This window comes from Stenella coeruleoalba (assembly GCF_951394435.1).
Source record: "Stenella coeruleoalba genome assembly, chromosome: 14".
NCBI classification, from domain to species: Eukaryota; Metazoa; Chordata; class Mammalia; order Artiodactyla; family Delphinidae; genus Stenella; species Stenella coeruleoalba.
In genome coordinates this window covers 47,140,459-47,157,196 of record NC_137160.1, presented here as the reverse complement: position 1 = coordinate 47,157,196, position 16,738 = coordinate 47,140,459, and the positions used below count along the sequence as shown (strand labels likewise).

Here is a 16,738-nt window from a genome sequence, read left to right as displayed (position 1 = left end):
ATGGTGCGGGTGGGGAGGGAGGGATGGGGTTAGAATGGGGGGATGGGAGGCAGCATCATGTTGGAGGGGACCTGTGAGGAGGCCATTTAAGAGAGAGAAACATGGACACTACAGGCAGTGCAAATAATAGGAACAAAATAGAGAGAAGAGCAAGGATATTTTCAGGGAATGTGATAGTTCAATTTGGCTGGAGAATAATGGGTCTGATGCCATTATCAGGTAATACTGGATAAAAGTTATATTGCTGAGGGTCTTAAAGCCAGGCAATGAGAAGCTGGGAGCAGAATGATGCTGTAGGAAGTTTATTTTTGAAGTGTGCAGAGTGGATTAAAGGGAGAAGTTATATGTACAAGGGAACATTATTCAGTTTTAAAAGGAGGGCAATTCTGACATGTCCCCAGCATGGGTAAACCTTGAGGACATTTTGCTGAGTGAAAGAAACCAGTCACAAGAGGTCAGAAACTGTATGATTCCACTTATATGGTGTACCTAGAGTAGTCAAATTCATAGAGATGCTAAATAGAATGCGGTTACCAGGGCTGGAGGAAGGGAAGAGGGAGTTATTTAAATAATAATGGGTGTGACACTTCAGTTTTGAGGATGAAAAGAATTCTGGAGACGGATGGTGGTGATGGTTGCATAATGAATTAAGAATGGTTAAGACGGTAAACTTTAGGTTATGTGTAGTTAACCGCAATCAAAAATTTAAAAAGGAAAAAAGAGAAAAGGAAAGGGAAGAGTGGTGAGGGGTAGGGCGTTTTCCAGAGGCGATTTCTGATAGTCTAGGCGAATGCTAGTGTAGCTAGAATTTGGTAGGGAGCAGTAGAACTCATAGTGGAAACATTAAAAATGCTGTGATTGTATGTCAGAAGTGCTCAGATGTTGACAATATTATGTGGTTCCACCTCACAGAAAGGAAAGGAGAGACAAATTCTTCAATGAAGCCCAAGAAATGTACATTCTTATGATTTAAGTTAATTGCAAAATATTTCCTGGGGCACTTGCTTTCAAACTAATAACCCAAATAGCAAATATTTTCCATTTTCAATCATCTTCGTTCAATTTGAGAAAGGTTTTATATTTTTTATTGGAGAAACTCATCCTGTCTTCACTTGGTTTAGTGTGAAGTTGAGTTGCCAGAATTGCCCTCAGTACACATTTGTCTTTTGTGTTTCAAAAGGGGAAAGTTTCCATCTCCCCATTTCATCCTGAAAGCTTTCAAAAAGCCTGGGCAGTGCCCAGCACTGTCCCCATAACTCACTTCATTCCAGCTCTAGTTCTTGCAGTTGGCAGCCTCACATGCCAAGTTTCTGCTTCAGCACTGGTCAAAATCCCATGCCGGGCTTTGGTACCAACACCTGCTGACCCATCTCTCAGCTGAGAGCTTTTAACTTTTCAACAGAGCAATGGAATGAAAGGAGCAGGCTTACAATCGACCAGGATTTTTAAAAAATCACACACATATAAGTGGTGCTCAAATTTTGCTGTATGTAAGACTCATCCCAGCAGATTGTTAAAAAAAAATTCCCAAGTGGGTTTCAAGAGATTCTGATTCAGTGCATCCTGGGTGGGCTACAGAAATCTGTTTCTAACAAAAATTTGGTCCAGGTGGTCCATACATTATTTTTTTGAAGAACTGATAAACTAAATCAGGATTTATTTTTTCCTAAGGATAATTACAGTCACCCTAGTAATATTGTCATTTTAATTCGGTAATTACTCTAGCGTGCCAAGTACATTTCAATTCAAAATATTTCTGAAGAACATTTTTCTAAGCCTTGGATATATTTTGAGGAAATGAATGGATAAAATGAAGTACTGTATAGGTTACCACAGGATTTTTTTTGCTCTTTGGGGACAAAAGTTGTAGCTATTGATTTTCATGGCAGTGTTTCTGTTTTCTCCAGCTGTCCAAGCGTTGAAGTGGGAGAAAGAGAGTTTAAAGCACTGAGAAACAGAGCTGGTGGAAAGTCATCGGGAATGCTAACGTCACCCAGGATAATTGCAGGAAGGGGATGGAGAGGAGTATTATGAGCCAGATAGGGAAATCCTCAGAGAAATCTGGTAAACAGTCAATTTTCAGAGTTGAGGAAGAGTAGGTACCCCTTCAAAACAGGAGTTTTTGCAGGAAGGTTATCGAATAAGAGTCTGGATACATCCATGTGAACCAGTTTTCGTCCCTAGATGCCAAGGTTCTGAGGGCATGAGAGAATGACTCATCTCTGCTGAAGGGGATGGGAAGGACGGTTATTTCCAGGGGTACCCAGTGGCTAAGACAGAAGGATGCCAAAGAAAGGTATTGGATTTCTCCCAACATCTCTTTTGTTGGTCAAAAGAGATTTCTTTAAACGATGAAATATTGTTTGGCCATCACACTGGATAGAAGACCAAAGGACAAGCAGCATTTCGAGTGAGGATAAGGAAACACAAAACGTGATGACCTCAGGGACGGCACAACACAAATACAGACAAAGAAAACATTCAGAAGTCGCTTTTCCTTTGGAAGCTTGGTGGATGGAAGAACATACTCTTCAGAGCAGGTGTTGAAAAGTGGGACACTTAGGAGTCAGCCAGGTAAGGTAAATGAGTGATGATGGCTAGGTGGAGAGCATGAACAAGAGAGATCTCTGGCCTCATCTGAAGGGGCTGACCTTGATTCTGCATGTTTTCAGGCAGACAGGTAGGACGCAGGGTAACAGAAATTCCCTATCACTGACCAAAGAGTCCCAATTTAAAATGTTGCCAACTAATCCAAAGAGTAAATAAAATGCGTTGTAGGTCAAACCAAACGTATCTGTGGCCAGATCTGGCCTGTAGGTGGCTAGTGTGGTCTTAGCTTTGGAGCCAGAGAGACCTTGGTGGGAAGCTGGCTCTGGAGCTAGTCATTAAACCTCTCTGATCCTCAGTTTTCTTATTTATAGAATGATGGGTGGAATAATATGTAACTTTCATATTCTGGGGAATGTATGAAACGTACTGTTCATGTCAAGTGAATGTATGTATTTTTCCAGTGTCTGCTACCCAGTAGGTGCTCAGTAAATGGCTCTTATATTGACCAGAATTATGCATTTTTTCAACATTTCCTCTGAAAACTCCATAAACAAATATGTCACCTTAGAAATGTATCAATACAAGATTGCTGTGTCCACAGCTATCCTTCAGGTTAAGGTGTGACTGTTAGTATAGAAAAGGCATGTGGCTTGGGTTCACTTCCCCCAGTTGCCCTGCTCTGGAACCTCCTCTTTAGATCCACTGGGTCTATAGATGCCTGAAAGTCATAGGCAGAAATATGCACATTATACACTAAGAGAAACAGTAGGGGAACCTTTACACAACATCACAAAAACATTTATTAAAGGAATTCTTTCCATGCAATGCTTTGCTAGAAACTGTGCAAAGTGAAATAAACAACACTCTTGGAAGACCTAAGACACATTCCAATGACAACAGAGATTTTGTATGCATATAAAGAGGGATATAGCAAATGAACAAATAAATTAATGAAGAAAAAAAAAAAGTAAGGGAAGGAATGTCTGCATTCATTGGCAGGAGAAGAAGAATGGGATGCATGTCGTATCAGGAGGAGATCATTCTGCCTTTTTCCATTGATGAGAGCGCTCATGAGAAATAAGATTTGAAAACTGGCTAGTCTAAAAAGATTCCTTGGTGAGTTAACATGAAATGAATGTCCAGAGAGAAAGTATTTCAATAGAGGAGGCTTAGAGCAGAGGCTTAGAGATGAGAAAAAATGATCGCTTAAGTGGATTTGAAGAAATTCACCTGGAAGAATAAGATCCTGGTGAAAAACCAAGACGGGAGGGACTAGGCAATCCTGAGAATTAAATGATGCAGGGCAGTATTCTTTTGTTGGACTCAGAGCTGGCCTTCCTCAGGTAGAGCGTCCGCAGGCCTAGGAAAAGTCTGCCGCCTTCTAGCTGAGCACTTATTTAATCTGACTTTTTCATGGTGGTTTTCAGTTGGTTTAAGTCAAGCTGCTCCTCTATTCTTTTCTACAGTCTTCCTGAGTTAGTTTAGGGTTATCTAACTACTAAACTAGTACTGGGGGTGGGAACTCAGGAAAAAGATACGAGCACAATTGCTTAGTTTCTAACAGTAGTCATGGAGCTTTCCCTTCGGCTGACTTGCTGAGCCATGAGCATCTACAATGGCCATCAAGTGGTGACGTGTGGAAAACAGGCTGAACTCCCTTCCTCTTGAACTATATCCCCGGTGACCTTGCCCACTGCTGTATCTGTCTGGACTTCCTTGTCAAAATGACATTGTGTTTCTGTGAGACTAAATTTGTTCCAAGGACTTTTTTTCTCTTTTTGAAAACTTTGTGTCTCATGATCAACTAGGAAAACAAAAAAAGGAGGAGGGAGAGGAAGTGTAATTTTTTTATCAAATCTTGGAATTTGTCAATTTAACTCAACAAGAATAAGAAATAAGCTGATTTGAAATGTCAAAAAAATTTTCAGGTGCCAATATATATTTCTTGCCTTTGGCTGTTCTGAATATAGGTAAGAGAAACCAAAAGTAAGTAGTTAAGTTTATACTATTCTAAGAAGAGTGTTTGAGGCTTTCCTGGTGGTTCAGTGGTTAAGAATCAGTCTGCCAGTGCAGGGGACACGGGTTCGAGCCCTGGTCCGGGAAGATCCCACATGCTGCAGAGCAACTAAGCCCGTGCGCCACAACTACTAAGCCCACATGCCACAACTACTGAAGCCTGAGTGCCTAGAGCCCGTGCTCCACAACAAGAGAAGCCATGACAATGAGAAGCCTGCACACTGCAATGAAGAGTAACCCCTGCTCGCCACAACTAAAGAAAGCCCGCGCACAGCAACAAAGACCCAACACAGCCAAAAATAAAAACAAATAAACAAATTAATTTTTTTTTTAAAAAAGAAGAAGAGTGTTTGGTAGTGGTATTTGCTGCTTGGGTTCATTCTGCCTCCCCACCTAATTACCAGCTATGCCTCTTTAGCTGGTAATTTAACTAAAGCACACGCTGCTTTAGTTTCCTTTATTATACATGGGAAATGGGGGTGCATATAACAACCCCTAACTTAGATTGACTATGGAGATTAAATAAATTAATGCATGAAAAGCACTTAAGTACTGAATAGCTGTTAGCTATGATTATGAATATTACTATAATGATTATGATTAAGATTGAGACGGTGTGACCCTAATGGTAGAACTAAATTATGTTAGCCCTGGTCTAAGGTCCTCAGGTGGTTGAGCTACTATGAAACACCTTGGTCAACCATTCTTCAAATATCAGGACACACGGGGGATGTCAGCCAGGGGCAAAGTTTCTGCTTCACCATATTCCACAAAGGCCTAGAGTTTTAAAGGTGCCCCAAGGGGCCAAATGAGAATTCAGAGTAGGGAGATGTTTATTGCAGCCCCAGCTTAGTAATTCCAACTTATACTAATTCAGCAAGCGATGTTTTCAAAGAGAGCTTTAATATTCAAAAATTCTCTGTATCTGCTTATATATTCCCTTCAGCTAAGCACTAATATACAGTGTTTAGGAGATAACACCTTTCTGAAGAGTAATTATTCATGAAAAAATTGTAATTAACAGGCTTTTTTCCTCTTTGTCATTATAAATGGTGTCCAAGTAGTTCTTGAATTGCTAGATAATATTTATAGACCTTGAAGTTAGAGAATTTAGCAAGTGGCCCCATGTTCCCATGGACAATGGATATTTCCAAATACATGTGAAAATCAGAAAGTTGGGTGTCCTGTGCAAAAATGTCTCTGTTGAAGTTTACGGCAGTTTCTGGACGCAATCACATCAATAATGCACACCCATGGGTAGTTTACCAGGTTAAGTAACTGTGGTTTTGGGCTTCATTGCCAACTTGTTACCCTAATAGTAATTCCAGACAGGAGAATAACAGAGTGAAGGGGTCTGTGCTACTGCTGTCTATAAAAATAAATAAGATCCTTAGGGTTTAATTAGAGGACTAACAATTACACCTAAGGCATGCTAATGTTAAAATGGGAACACTGGACATCTGGAAGATGAGTCCAGATTTGGTCACTTGCCTTTAGGAAACTAAATCCAGGAAATGGTGAGTGTCCAATGGAACAGTGATGCTCACACTTGGCATTTACACTCAGGCAAAAGTGACAAAGGCGAACGTGAGCTGGTCTAAGAAATAGAGTAATTCAGGGGAGATAAATGGGAAATGTATTTGAAATCCCAAGGAATCCAGGATGATGATGGCTTCTTTGGTCCTAATGTGAAAAGACATCATTTAAAAGGGAGAGCAGGTACATTAAAAATGTTCTTCCTACCTAAAAACACACATGGCCCCTGGAAATCAACCACACAGGATGCCAGCTGGCATGAGAGTCCACTGAGGAAAAGAATGACGGAAGGGCTAACTATGGTTACATAGGGTCTGAGGAAAGAGTCGGGAAAGGAGTTTTTACAGTGTAAGATATAGAACGGCTTTGATAGAGAGCACTGTGTATCGTTGACTTCCTCTCACCCTTCTTCTCTACCACCGATGCCAATCATTTATATACATATATATGATTGTTTATATATATAGATATACTCCGTCCTCTTAAGTGCATTAGAAATGTTAATAAGAGAGGACGCTCATTTCCATTTTTTCCCCCAAAGTTATGAAAAGAAAGGTTTTTTATTTGTTCTTTATATGGTTTTAGGAATAGCTTTGATAAAACTTCCCCTATCCTTTAGAGCAGATCCCATCTAAAACTAGTTTTGTGTAGTTTCGGAATAAAACGTCAGGCTGCTGGGCATATTTTCTATTCTTTCTCTCTCTTTCTCCATAAAAAGATAAGTTCAGTGTCTCTAACTGACTAGGAATCCACTCTACACGGTATAGCAAAATTTAAATTATACAATTTAGATTACTCTAGAGTGAAACTACTTAAAAACGGAGAGCACAGCTTAAGTGTATGGTTTAGAGGCAAGAGTGAATAGAGTGGAAAAGTAGTAAAAGTTTGGTTTAGAAGGTTTAATACTTCTGATCTGGCGGCCTGCTGCAGTTCCCCTCTCCTCGGGAGACAGAATGGGATGCGGCAGGCGGGTGTAAAGAATGAAGCGATTCATGAAAACTCAGCCATGAAATGGGAAGTCAAAATGAAATAAGCACAGTTGTAACTATCTTGGTCTATTAATATTCATATATTAATACCTACTTTTCTTTGAGAGGCATTACTGAATATTTACTGACAAGAAAAAATGATAGGACTTCCCTGGTGGCACAGTGGTTGAGAATCCAACTGCCAATGCAGGGGACACGGGTTTGATCCCTGGTCCAGGACGATCCCACATGCCGTGGAGCAACTAAGCCCGTGTGCCGCAGCTACTGAGCCCACACACTCTAGTGCCTGCAGGCCACAACTTCTGAGCCCACGTGCTGCAACTACTGAAGCCCGTGCGCCTAGAGCCCGTGCTCCGCAACAAGAGAGGCCACCGCAATGAGAAGCCCGCGCACCGCAACGAAGAGTAGGCCCTGCTCGCCGCAACTGGAGAAAGCCCACATGCAGCCACGAAGACCCAACACAGCCAAAAAAACAAAACAAAACAAAACACAAAAAACCGTTTGAGAAGAGGAACATATTCAAGAAATGTGTTTAAACAGGGTTTGAATGTGTGGTTTGCTTAACTCAGAGTAACCGTCGACCAATTAAAATAGATTTCCCATCCAGACGCGTCTACAGGTTTAGAGCTCCTTGGAAAAAATTTCCAAAATGCATTACAACTTTCCATAGGGGTGACACATGGTCCTATTTTCTAAAGACTCTGATTGACTGCTCGAATACAATAGTATTTGATTCTGTTAGTATAGAATATTTTAAACTTGAAAAGAAAATACCTTATTTTGTTTATGCATAAGCCTATTAAAAAAAGTTTCTAGGGGCTCTATGTTTATTCTCTAGAACATAACCTACCTTTGAAGTGGTTTATTCGTTTTTAAAAAGTCATTCTCAAGCTGAATAATTAGACAAAAGCTATTCTTAGAGTACATTCCACATATAAAGCTATGCACATGGTGCTTTGATTCAAATAATATTCTTATAAAACTTTGTTATTATTTGAGGTCTATATTCAGAGTGGCAACTTTTGTTTTTGATGATTATTCCATCCTGAAACAATTTCCCCCCTGCCCAATTAAACCAGAATGAGGAGCACATTTATATCTGATGAGGCTTAAATTTCTCAGTCGCCTGCTTCAAAAGTGAAGACCTTTAGTGGTTACGTTCATTTTGTCTCTGCAAAAAGGGCTCAGAAGGAAACAGAATCAATTCCCTTAAGTTTTTTCTGGAAGAGGAAGGTTACTTTTGTTGCTTTGATCTTCGCATGCTGTGCATTTTTTATTGGCTGTTGAATATAAAAAGCCACAGCTTCATCTGGTTTTTCTGCTCTATTCTCATCTCGTAAATCACATAATGCCTTCCAATCTAAAGTAAAATGTTCAGGTCCAAAACACCATTTCAAAATGGATTTACCATTACAGTTGATGGAAAGCTTTCCAGGGCTGTAAGAAGACTAGGCAACAGTTGATTCATATGCCACAGACTGCTAAAAATACCTCCATGCACTTTAGACAACAGATCCCAGGATGGAGACACACGCTCATGCCATTTTAGATCGCTTTTCCTGCCCTTGCAAAAGGCAGTTGTACCTAATGTAGCAGCTGGCTAGGTTATTGCTTCTATAATATAATCCATAATGCAAAAGCAGCTCTTTTCCAAACATTTTAGAGCAACTGAAGTTGTTTACATGTCTCTGTGGTAATTTTCCTATAACTTTGTGCCAATTGGTTTCATACTCTTTGGTAAAAAACCTTCATTAAACCAAGACAACTGCACTTAGTTAAATTTTTCTCATAGAGAGAATTATAGGAAAATTACAGCTAGCTGATTTGAGGCCATCATCATGAAGTACATCCAGGGTTTTAGAAAATGAACGCACACTACAAAAATGGAGTTGTATAATTAAACATCAAATAATCCAAGTAATAAAAGTCATAGATTAATTGTCTCTCAGTTCTAGTCAGATCCTTTAAATACTGTCTCACCACCTGAGCATTGGTTCTTTTATCAGAAGAGTGCCTATCCTTAAAGTTGGGAAATTTCAGCCTTTTTGGAGCCCCAATCAGCTGTAAAAAGTAATTGGCATCTTCTTCCAAAGTTTCAAATTTTCCTACAAAATCATAGTGGATCAAACATGGGTAGCAGAGTTTGCTAATCTTTTCCCAGTGAATGTCCATTCCTACTGGACGGTGGGAATCCAGCAAATAGTGGATGAACTCTTTGAATTTGACGCCAGATCCATTATTTAATTCTTCTTCACAGGCATTCGGCCGATATTTCTTTATAATTGCCTTTCCAAATACCGGATGGTAATAACTATTGGGGTGTTCAAATTTGTCCCTAAATGCAGACACTAACCTTTCCATGGGATCACGAACAAACACAGCTTTGGTGTAGGTATTTAAACGAGCATAAATTCCTTTTAAGTCAAAGCTGTCGAGCTTTTTCAAATGCTTCCCGTAGTGAACAGCATCATGGGAGATGTTGTACGCAGAGGGGGCCAATCCGCTGAGTACCATCAGAATTCTCTTCCAGTTGGAACAGCCAGCCTTTGGTACTTCGCAGTATAAAATTTTGTGTTTATCTTCTACATAGATCCTGGAGACCATGTGAAAAAGATGGGATTGAGGACGACTCACCCCACCGTACTTCTTGCAGAATTCCTGAAGGAAAGACCTGCGTTTTTCTTGAGTTGCATCAATTCTCCTCCATTTGCTATCTGTGACTAAGCTTTTGTTTAAAGGGCGAATGTCCACTGGCCAATTCATTTCGCTGAACTTCCTGAAAAGGGTCTTAGTCCCTTGATGTTTTTCAATCAACTGAATTGTTGGTGACCCTGTGATCCTACTCAAAACTTGAGCCTCTCCTTGGGAGTGGTTGTTCTCTGTGAAGACCCTGATCGGCCTCTCAGAGTTGAGTAGATTTTCCTCTTTATTCTTGGGATCCTCGGACATGTGGGACTTGGGGTTCTGTTAAAATAGAGAAGGGGAAATGTTGAAAGCACGTTCACAAATGTGGGTATTTGATAAGGAACTTAAAATATTTATTTTAAAATGCTATCAAGGGGCACACGTTTCGTGTAAGCCGCCAGAACAATTTAGCAAAGCATGTGGAATATACATTTTGTAATAAGCTTCTTCATAGAAAACGTAACGATGAAAGTGGTATCCATGCATCACTTTGAACCAAAGCTTCACATTTTATAGTATATATATTTGGGCTACTATGATATTCATTTAATGTCCATGTGCTGCATTACATTAATACTCTCATACTAAACTATCTGAATATTATTGGGATAAAACTACTAGTTATTGATTTGAATCTATGATCATAGTAAGTTTGTTATTGTTTTTGTACTGTGCATCTGTGGGTATCAATTATATAATCTTACAAAACGCAAAAAAAAAAAGAAAAAAGGTATACACAAGAAAGAAAGGAAAAAGGCCCTGAATTTTCTATCTAAGCTCTGCCTGTAATGCAATAAAATATAACTCCATCATTTTGTAGGTCAACGATTCTTGAGCTATTAAGGAGTGTGTTACCTTCAAGCATTGATTTAATGCATCTGAATGTAGATACAAAATGTAGCTGTATTTGGATTGATATTTTTGTTGTTTTGGGGGACATTCTGTAATGCGCAGAACAGTTCAAAGTAATAAATTACAACTTAAAATTGTAGCAAGGCCAATTATAAAATTCTGGTGACCGCTTCAGTTTTCCAAGCACTTGCAAAAAGTGATATATATTATTTTCCCTTGGAAAATGTTTTATTTTTCTAAATTCATTTCTCAGAATAATTTCATAACTATAATCATGTTATAATACAATTTCATTCATGTATGAGCCCTTCCCTCTTTCCCAGGTGAAGAAAGACTAGGGAAACCGAAAGTCTACTTGATGTCCTGCTGCATAAAATTGTATCAAAAGTGGAATGAGAATTTACTTCTCTTGTCAGTGGGATGAATCAACCCATTTACTGTCTGCTCTTCATCTGACTATATCCTTCCTACAACTCTCGGAAGTGACTGGATAAAGGAAGACATGGGAGACGGGGTTTACAAGGTGGCATCCTCTGATAGTGACAAAACTTGTAAGAACCTTGACTTTTACTCTGGATAAACTACAGAGGCTTTGGAGTGTTCTGAGCAGTGAAGTAATATGATCTCACTTAGACTAGAAAGAGATGGTTGAGAAGACTGGACTGAGGCTATACATGTAGGGTTGTCAGCATGGTATTGGAAAAATGAATGAATAAATGATGTTCTGGGGGAGTAAAGCATAGGGCCACCAGCCTAGGTGTGGAGGGAGTGCTGGGGAACGTTTCCTAGAGGAGATGTGTATATAGAGAGAGACAGAGGTAGATAGCTATAGATATAGACCTATTTACTATTATGTTCTCAGGGTCAAGAACGGTCTGTAGTCTCTAGTTGTTGCTCTCAAATATTTGTTACATGAAGGAATGAATGTATCCGTCAAATTAGGTCTTCAAGGATGATTAGGAATTTTCTAGCAAATTGAGCAAAAGAGCAGAGGAACGAAGCACTATGTATGGAACCACCTCCAGGCATCACAGTCCTTCCACTAGCTGAGCTTTAAGGAGAGATGCTTCTTTCTAGTGGAAGAATATTGACTACGTAACCCCTGATCACCTTACACCAACTTGCGTAGCCCCATAAGACAGCCACCAAGCTCCTCCACACCACTGAGCCAACTACTTGGGGTTTCAACTCTAAAAGCATCTGTCTGCGGTCTTCTCAGAGACTGCCAGGGTGACTTGAAAGCCTTGAATCCCTCTTTACCCCTGATCAACAACTTGTAGTCTGTAAAACTTTCACATATAATGTAAAATTTGACTTGAGATTCGAAAGATCATGGGGTTATTGGTAGACAGCATGGGAAGTGCTTAGCACAGCCCTGAAATCAAACTGCCACCACACTTCTGCTGCTACTTCTTCAACAACTCCAACTATAGATAATAATTGCTATTATGGTTTTAATAGCAGTCTTCATCATAATAGTATTCTATCCCAGCGACCTAGTGAATTTCAAGGTTCGCTGGTTGTCCATCATTATCCAGAGTGTTATTTGCGTGTCTCTACACATGCCCCAGTTAATTCTCTCCCTGCCCCATTAACAAAAAGGAAAACGAAATCAGCCTTCCACTGTGCTCTCTGGATCTTCAGCTTGTGGTCATCAAATTCCTCTTTAATCTCCGGAGACTTCTGGAATGTTTGTTTTCCATGACTTTTTCTAATGAAACCTGGATGGCCCCCAAACCTCTGCTTCCCTTGCACTTTTTCAAGTAGATGAAACTTCAATTCTTTGGGCAGCTTGTCCCTCAGGCCAGAAGATAGGGAGCTATTTCCTTGTCCTTCCCTGTGGCTTCCAGGACACCCCCCAGCAAAACCCTCCTGCTTCTGTGAAGCACGTGTGTCCTGCTCAACCTCCCTTTTCCTCTCCCCATGCTGTCATCTGCTTTTCTCACTGACCTTTCATCTTCATGCACTGAAGAGTTTAGCTTCCGGCTCAGACTCTGCTTCTTCATCTCCACTATTGTCATCATGTGTAGTGACTCTGACACCCAATAAACTCTCTGCTCTCTTGACCACCTTGCCTTTCGTAGAAGTCTCTCCATTTCACATGGACCTTGCCACTGACAGAGGCTGCGCCCCCTCCATCATCTCTCTGACCCTCATTGTCTAACCTTCCAGTACATCATTGCTTCCAGTTTTGCAATTCTATGACCACTCGTCACTATGTTATTCAAGCTCTTAGCAGCCAGCATGCCTGGTGGCGCTCAGAAGTCACCTCTGTAGGGATTTGTTCCCTGTCTACTTTGTCTAAATTATGCTCCCCTCTGAGGTTTTTTCTCACTGAACCTGCTTAGTTTGCTCATAGCAGTTAGCACAATATGAAATGACTGTTTTACTTCTTAGTTGTCTATTTTCACCCCATCCACATCTCTTGCACTAGAATATGACTGCAGAAGTCTAATCTTTCTTGTTCTTTGTTGGATCTCTGGTACCTAGCACGTTGCCTGACACATAGAAGATGACCAATAAATAATTGAGTGAATGTGATTACAATTTAATGATGGGCCTCTAAGCAGTTGTTTTATGACCTTGTCGAAGAAAAACAGTGCTAATCAGAAGATCAAGGTTAACTTAGGTAAATAATTGACCGATTCTTTTAAGGTGCCGAAAATCTGTATTCAAACAAATCTTTGGCAGAAGAGAAGACAAATAAAACAGGCACAGGTAGAACTGCTCATGCTAAAGTAGGCATGCAGGTGGGAGCCTTACCTGCCTGTGAAGTCAGATTGGTTCAAAGTCACTCAGTGCGGCCTGGTAACTCCTGGAGGCTTGCCAGCTATCTGGACTCCTAGACATCCCTGTGGACACCCCAAAAAGAATCTGGGGATGGGGTCCTGACTCTAATTTAGACAAGCTCCCCAGGTACTCCACAGGCAATAATGGCATTTGGGGTCCACTGAACCGGAGCATAGCAAAGGAAAGTAAAAAGTAAGAGTTCATCTCATACCATCCAGGAGAGAAAGGCTACAAATATGGTGGACATGAATATTTCAGTAAGCAGAGACAAATGCTCTATTGTAGGCAGGGTGTCACATCAGGCCTCACACGGACCAGATGAAATGCCCTTCACCTTCACCCACTTCCCTTTGCTGGAGGTCCCTGCTCCCCAAGCTACTTCCCAGTCACTGGTTTGACTGGGGAGATCACTACACAAGGGAAAAATTCATTGCTCATACATTTGACTTCAGTCTCTTCATTTAACTTGTTTAAGGCACACGGGGCTTCAGCACAGGTGAGAACCCAGTCCCAGGAAGCAGCATACACTCAAGGACCTGTTTCCTCGCCATCCACTACTTGAGCGACTTGAGCCCTGAGACAGCCATGCCAACTGTGAGAGCAGCAGCGACACTGGCAGGATACACTCCATTTGTCTTATTTGGTTAAGCATCTTCCAGTCCCAGATCAGATTCGCCTGTGTCAGCACCTTTGAGTGACACACACACCCCTCTGGCTTACGTCGCCTGCAATATTTGACAACACGGCTTTACTCAGGGCTGCTCTTCAGTGTCGGCCCAACCCTCTCAGTGTAGAGCAGGCGACTCACTCTTTGGTGCTATCATGGGCCTGCGCTAGGATGCGAGGGTGGCCTGGGGCACCAGATTGTGCCCTGGGGAACCTGGGGTCACGCTGAGAGGGATTTCTTTTCAGGATTTCAGGCTGAGAAAGAATGCAAAGGAAGAATGTATGACATAAACTCCCAGCAAAGCAAGACAGAGCGGCAAGGAGGAGTAGAGTTGGGGGGGCGGGTCAGAGGGGGTCAGAGGGAATAGATGACTGACAAAACAAAGTGATGATCCAGCATATATTTGCAAAGTCTTATCTCTTCATGCATTAAGATACATTTTATCACTTTCATTTTAAGAATATTATTTTATCAATAATAAATTTTGAAGTTTTTTGAGGGTTTCCAAGATAGATAGTTTCTCCTGAAGATGACAGTTTGTTTCAAGATGTCGTTGAAATGGATACTGAGAAGTAACAGTGGCCACAGCCAACTCCTTTTGGTCTCCCTTTCTTCTCAAGGACAGGTATGAGTGCCACTGGTCCTGATCCCTTAGCCTGAGGCTGGGAGCCTTCAGGGTCTGTACAACCTCATTTCCCAGAGCTGGTACAGAATGAGCCCATGCTGCACATGGGAAGATCACAGAGGGCTGCCTGCCCCCTGCAGCCCAGCCTCAGTAAGTGCAACTGTGCGAATGGAGAAGTCGGGTAAGAAGGGGGGAGGGAGGAGCCAGGGACAGTCCAATCCTTCCTGTTCTTTTCTTTAAGCAGAGCTCCAGTCCCAGGAAGCAGCATTTACCTGGGGAACTGTTTCTTCCCCACCCATTACTTACTGGTCCAAGGTTACTTGAGCCCTGGGAACGCAACGCCAACTGGGAGAGTGGTAGTGACAATGGCAGGGCTCGTGTTGACCGACCACAATTCTCTTATATCGAGACACTGATGGACAGGATCCTGCCTAATCTATTTACAGAGACACAGCTATCATCAAGCAAGCAGGCAAGCATAATTCTCTAAAGGTCCTGCAGACACTGTGTCATCAACCTCCTTTCCTCACTATGATTCTATAATCTGTTTCTTGTAAGGAGCAAACATATCTTGACGTACCTTGCTCAGAAATACAATCACAGTCTATTAACTCCATCTACTCCCCACACAAGAGAAAACTGCCCACAGTAGGGGGAAGGACGTCTCAGGCTTCACACAGGGGATTTTCTTAGGGTCGCCCATAACTGCAGCCACTAGCAACTAGACTACAGCCTATACTGTAACAAGATGAAAGTGCGTGAATTTGAGGCACCACGCACTTGTGGAAACCAAAGAAAAGGTGCGCACTTCTGGATCAGTTCTCTGACCGATGGGAAGACTCTTGCCTCACCTGCAACTCATGGCCTATATACTGAGATTCCCAGGTCCAGAGCACGCTCCCTCCTGGGCAGGGAAGGATGTATTTATACCATTTGGCTGGGAGGGTTGGTTTTCATGTCTTGGCCCCTGTCAGGGCTCCGGCCTCCTTTAGTTAAAGCACAGCTGTTGGACCAAGGCCGTAGGGAGAGGATGAGTGGTGAGGGTGGGTTTGGGATGAATAGCGACAGAGCGCTTCACGTGTGCCAGGCGCTGCTTCAACGAGTTAATCCTCACCCCACCTCTGTCATGTGGTTACGATCACGTTTCCATTAAACTTACTTGGTGTCTTACGACTGGCAACTCCTAGAGCTGGGATTAAAATTCAGGCTTGTCTGGCTCCAAACCTTGTGTTTCTTACCATACGGCACATGTTCACTCTACAGGGCTCTCAGTGCCATCACATCTGTAATCTGTTTCCTCGCCCTTTGGTCCGCGTGAATACTATCCTTTGTACCGAGCTACACTGAGATGGCCACATGTGCTGCAGTCAGCTCTAGAGTGTGCAGTGGACATTGCCAAACCTTTGGTTGCTTCTCTTCTGCAATTTAAACTACATATGTTGGGTACCAAGAACAGATGCTCTATTGGACAGTCCCAAATAATCAGCATGGCCGAGGGGGGACTGGGCTCTTGTTTCTAGAAAACCATGATTTGAGCCAGTGTTGCCTGGACTTTGGGTTTCCTGTGATGCTGAATAAACCATACAGAAATTGTGATCATCAGCTCAGCTTTTATGCCTCAGAACAAAGCTCCTTGTTTTCATGGTATCTTTATTTCCTCTCCTGCTTCTACACTCCTGTTAGAAACATCTAGCCAGACTTGGTGCTTCTGGAGTGATGATGTCTTCACTCCATCCCCGGTGGCCTTTTCAAGAGAACTTATTTTACATCTCGGTATTTCAGTGGCTGCAAATCTGGGAAAACACATAATTTATGGGTACTTCTGAGATGTGTGTCTGGATCAGGGATGAAAGGAGGGAAGTTGAAGGTATCTTTCAATCCCTGATGAACTCCCAGTGACCGGTGCATCTGGTCCCCATGGCTTTTTATCAACAAGACACTAGCTCTATGACTCCGTCTCCATGGGGATTTATACGCTGAGGAAAAAATGTCCGTTTCTTGCTGTGAGTCATAGGACCCCTGAGTGCT

At 41.8% G+C, this 16,738-nt stretch overlaps 1 protein-coding gene across 11 annotated transcripts in view; it reads right to left on the bottom strand.

Moving 5' to 3' along the window:
* Positions 1–7,914: 7,914 nt before the first annotated feature.
* CHST9 (carbohydrate sulfotransferase 9) overlaps positions 7,915–16,738 on the bottom strand; it is a 785,034-nt gene continuing 776,210 nt past the window's right edge. For all 11 annotated transcript variants that reach the window (XM_079942964.1, XM_079942961.1, XM_079942965.1 and 8 more), the window contains one exon: positions 7,915–10,055. In XM_079942964.1, the coding sequence (XP_079799090.1) occupies positions 8,967–10,055 (1,089 nt within the window). In that variant the 3' untranslated portion in view covers positions 7,915–8,966. The remainder of the gene's footprint in view (positions 10,056–16,738) is intronic.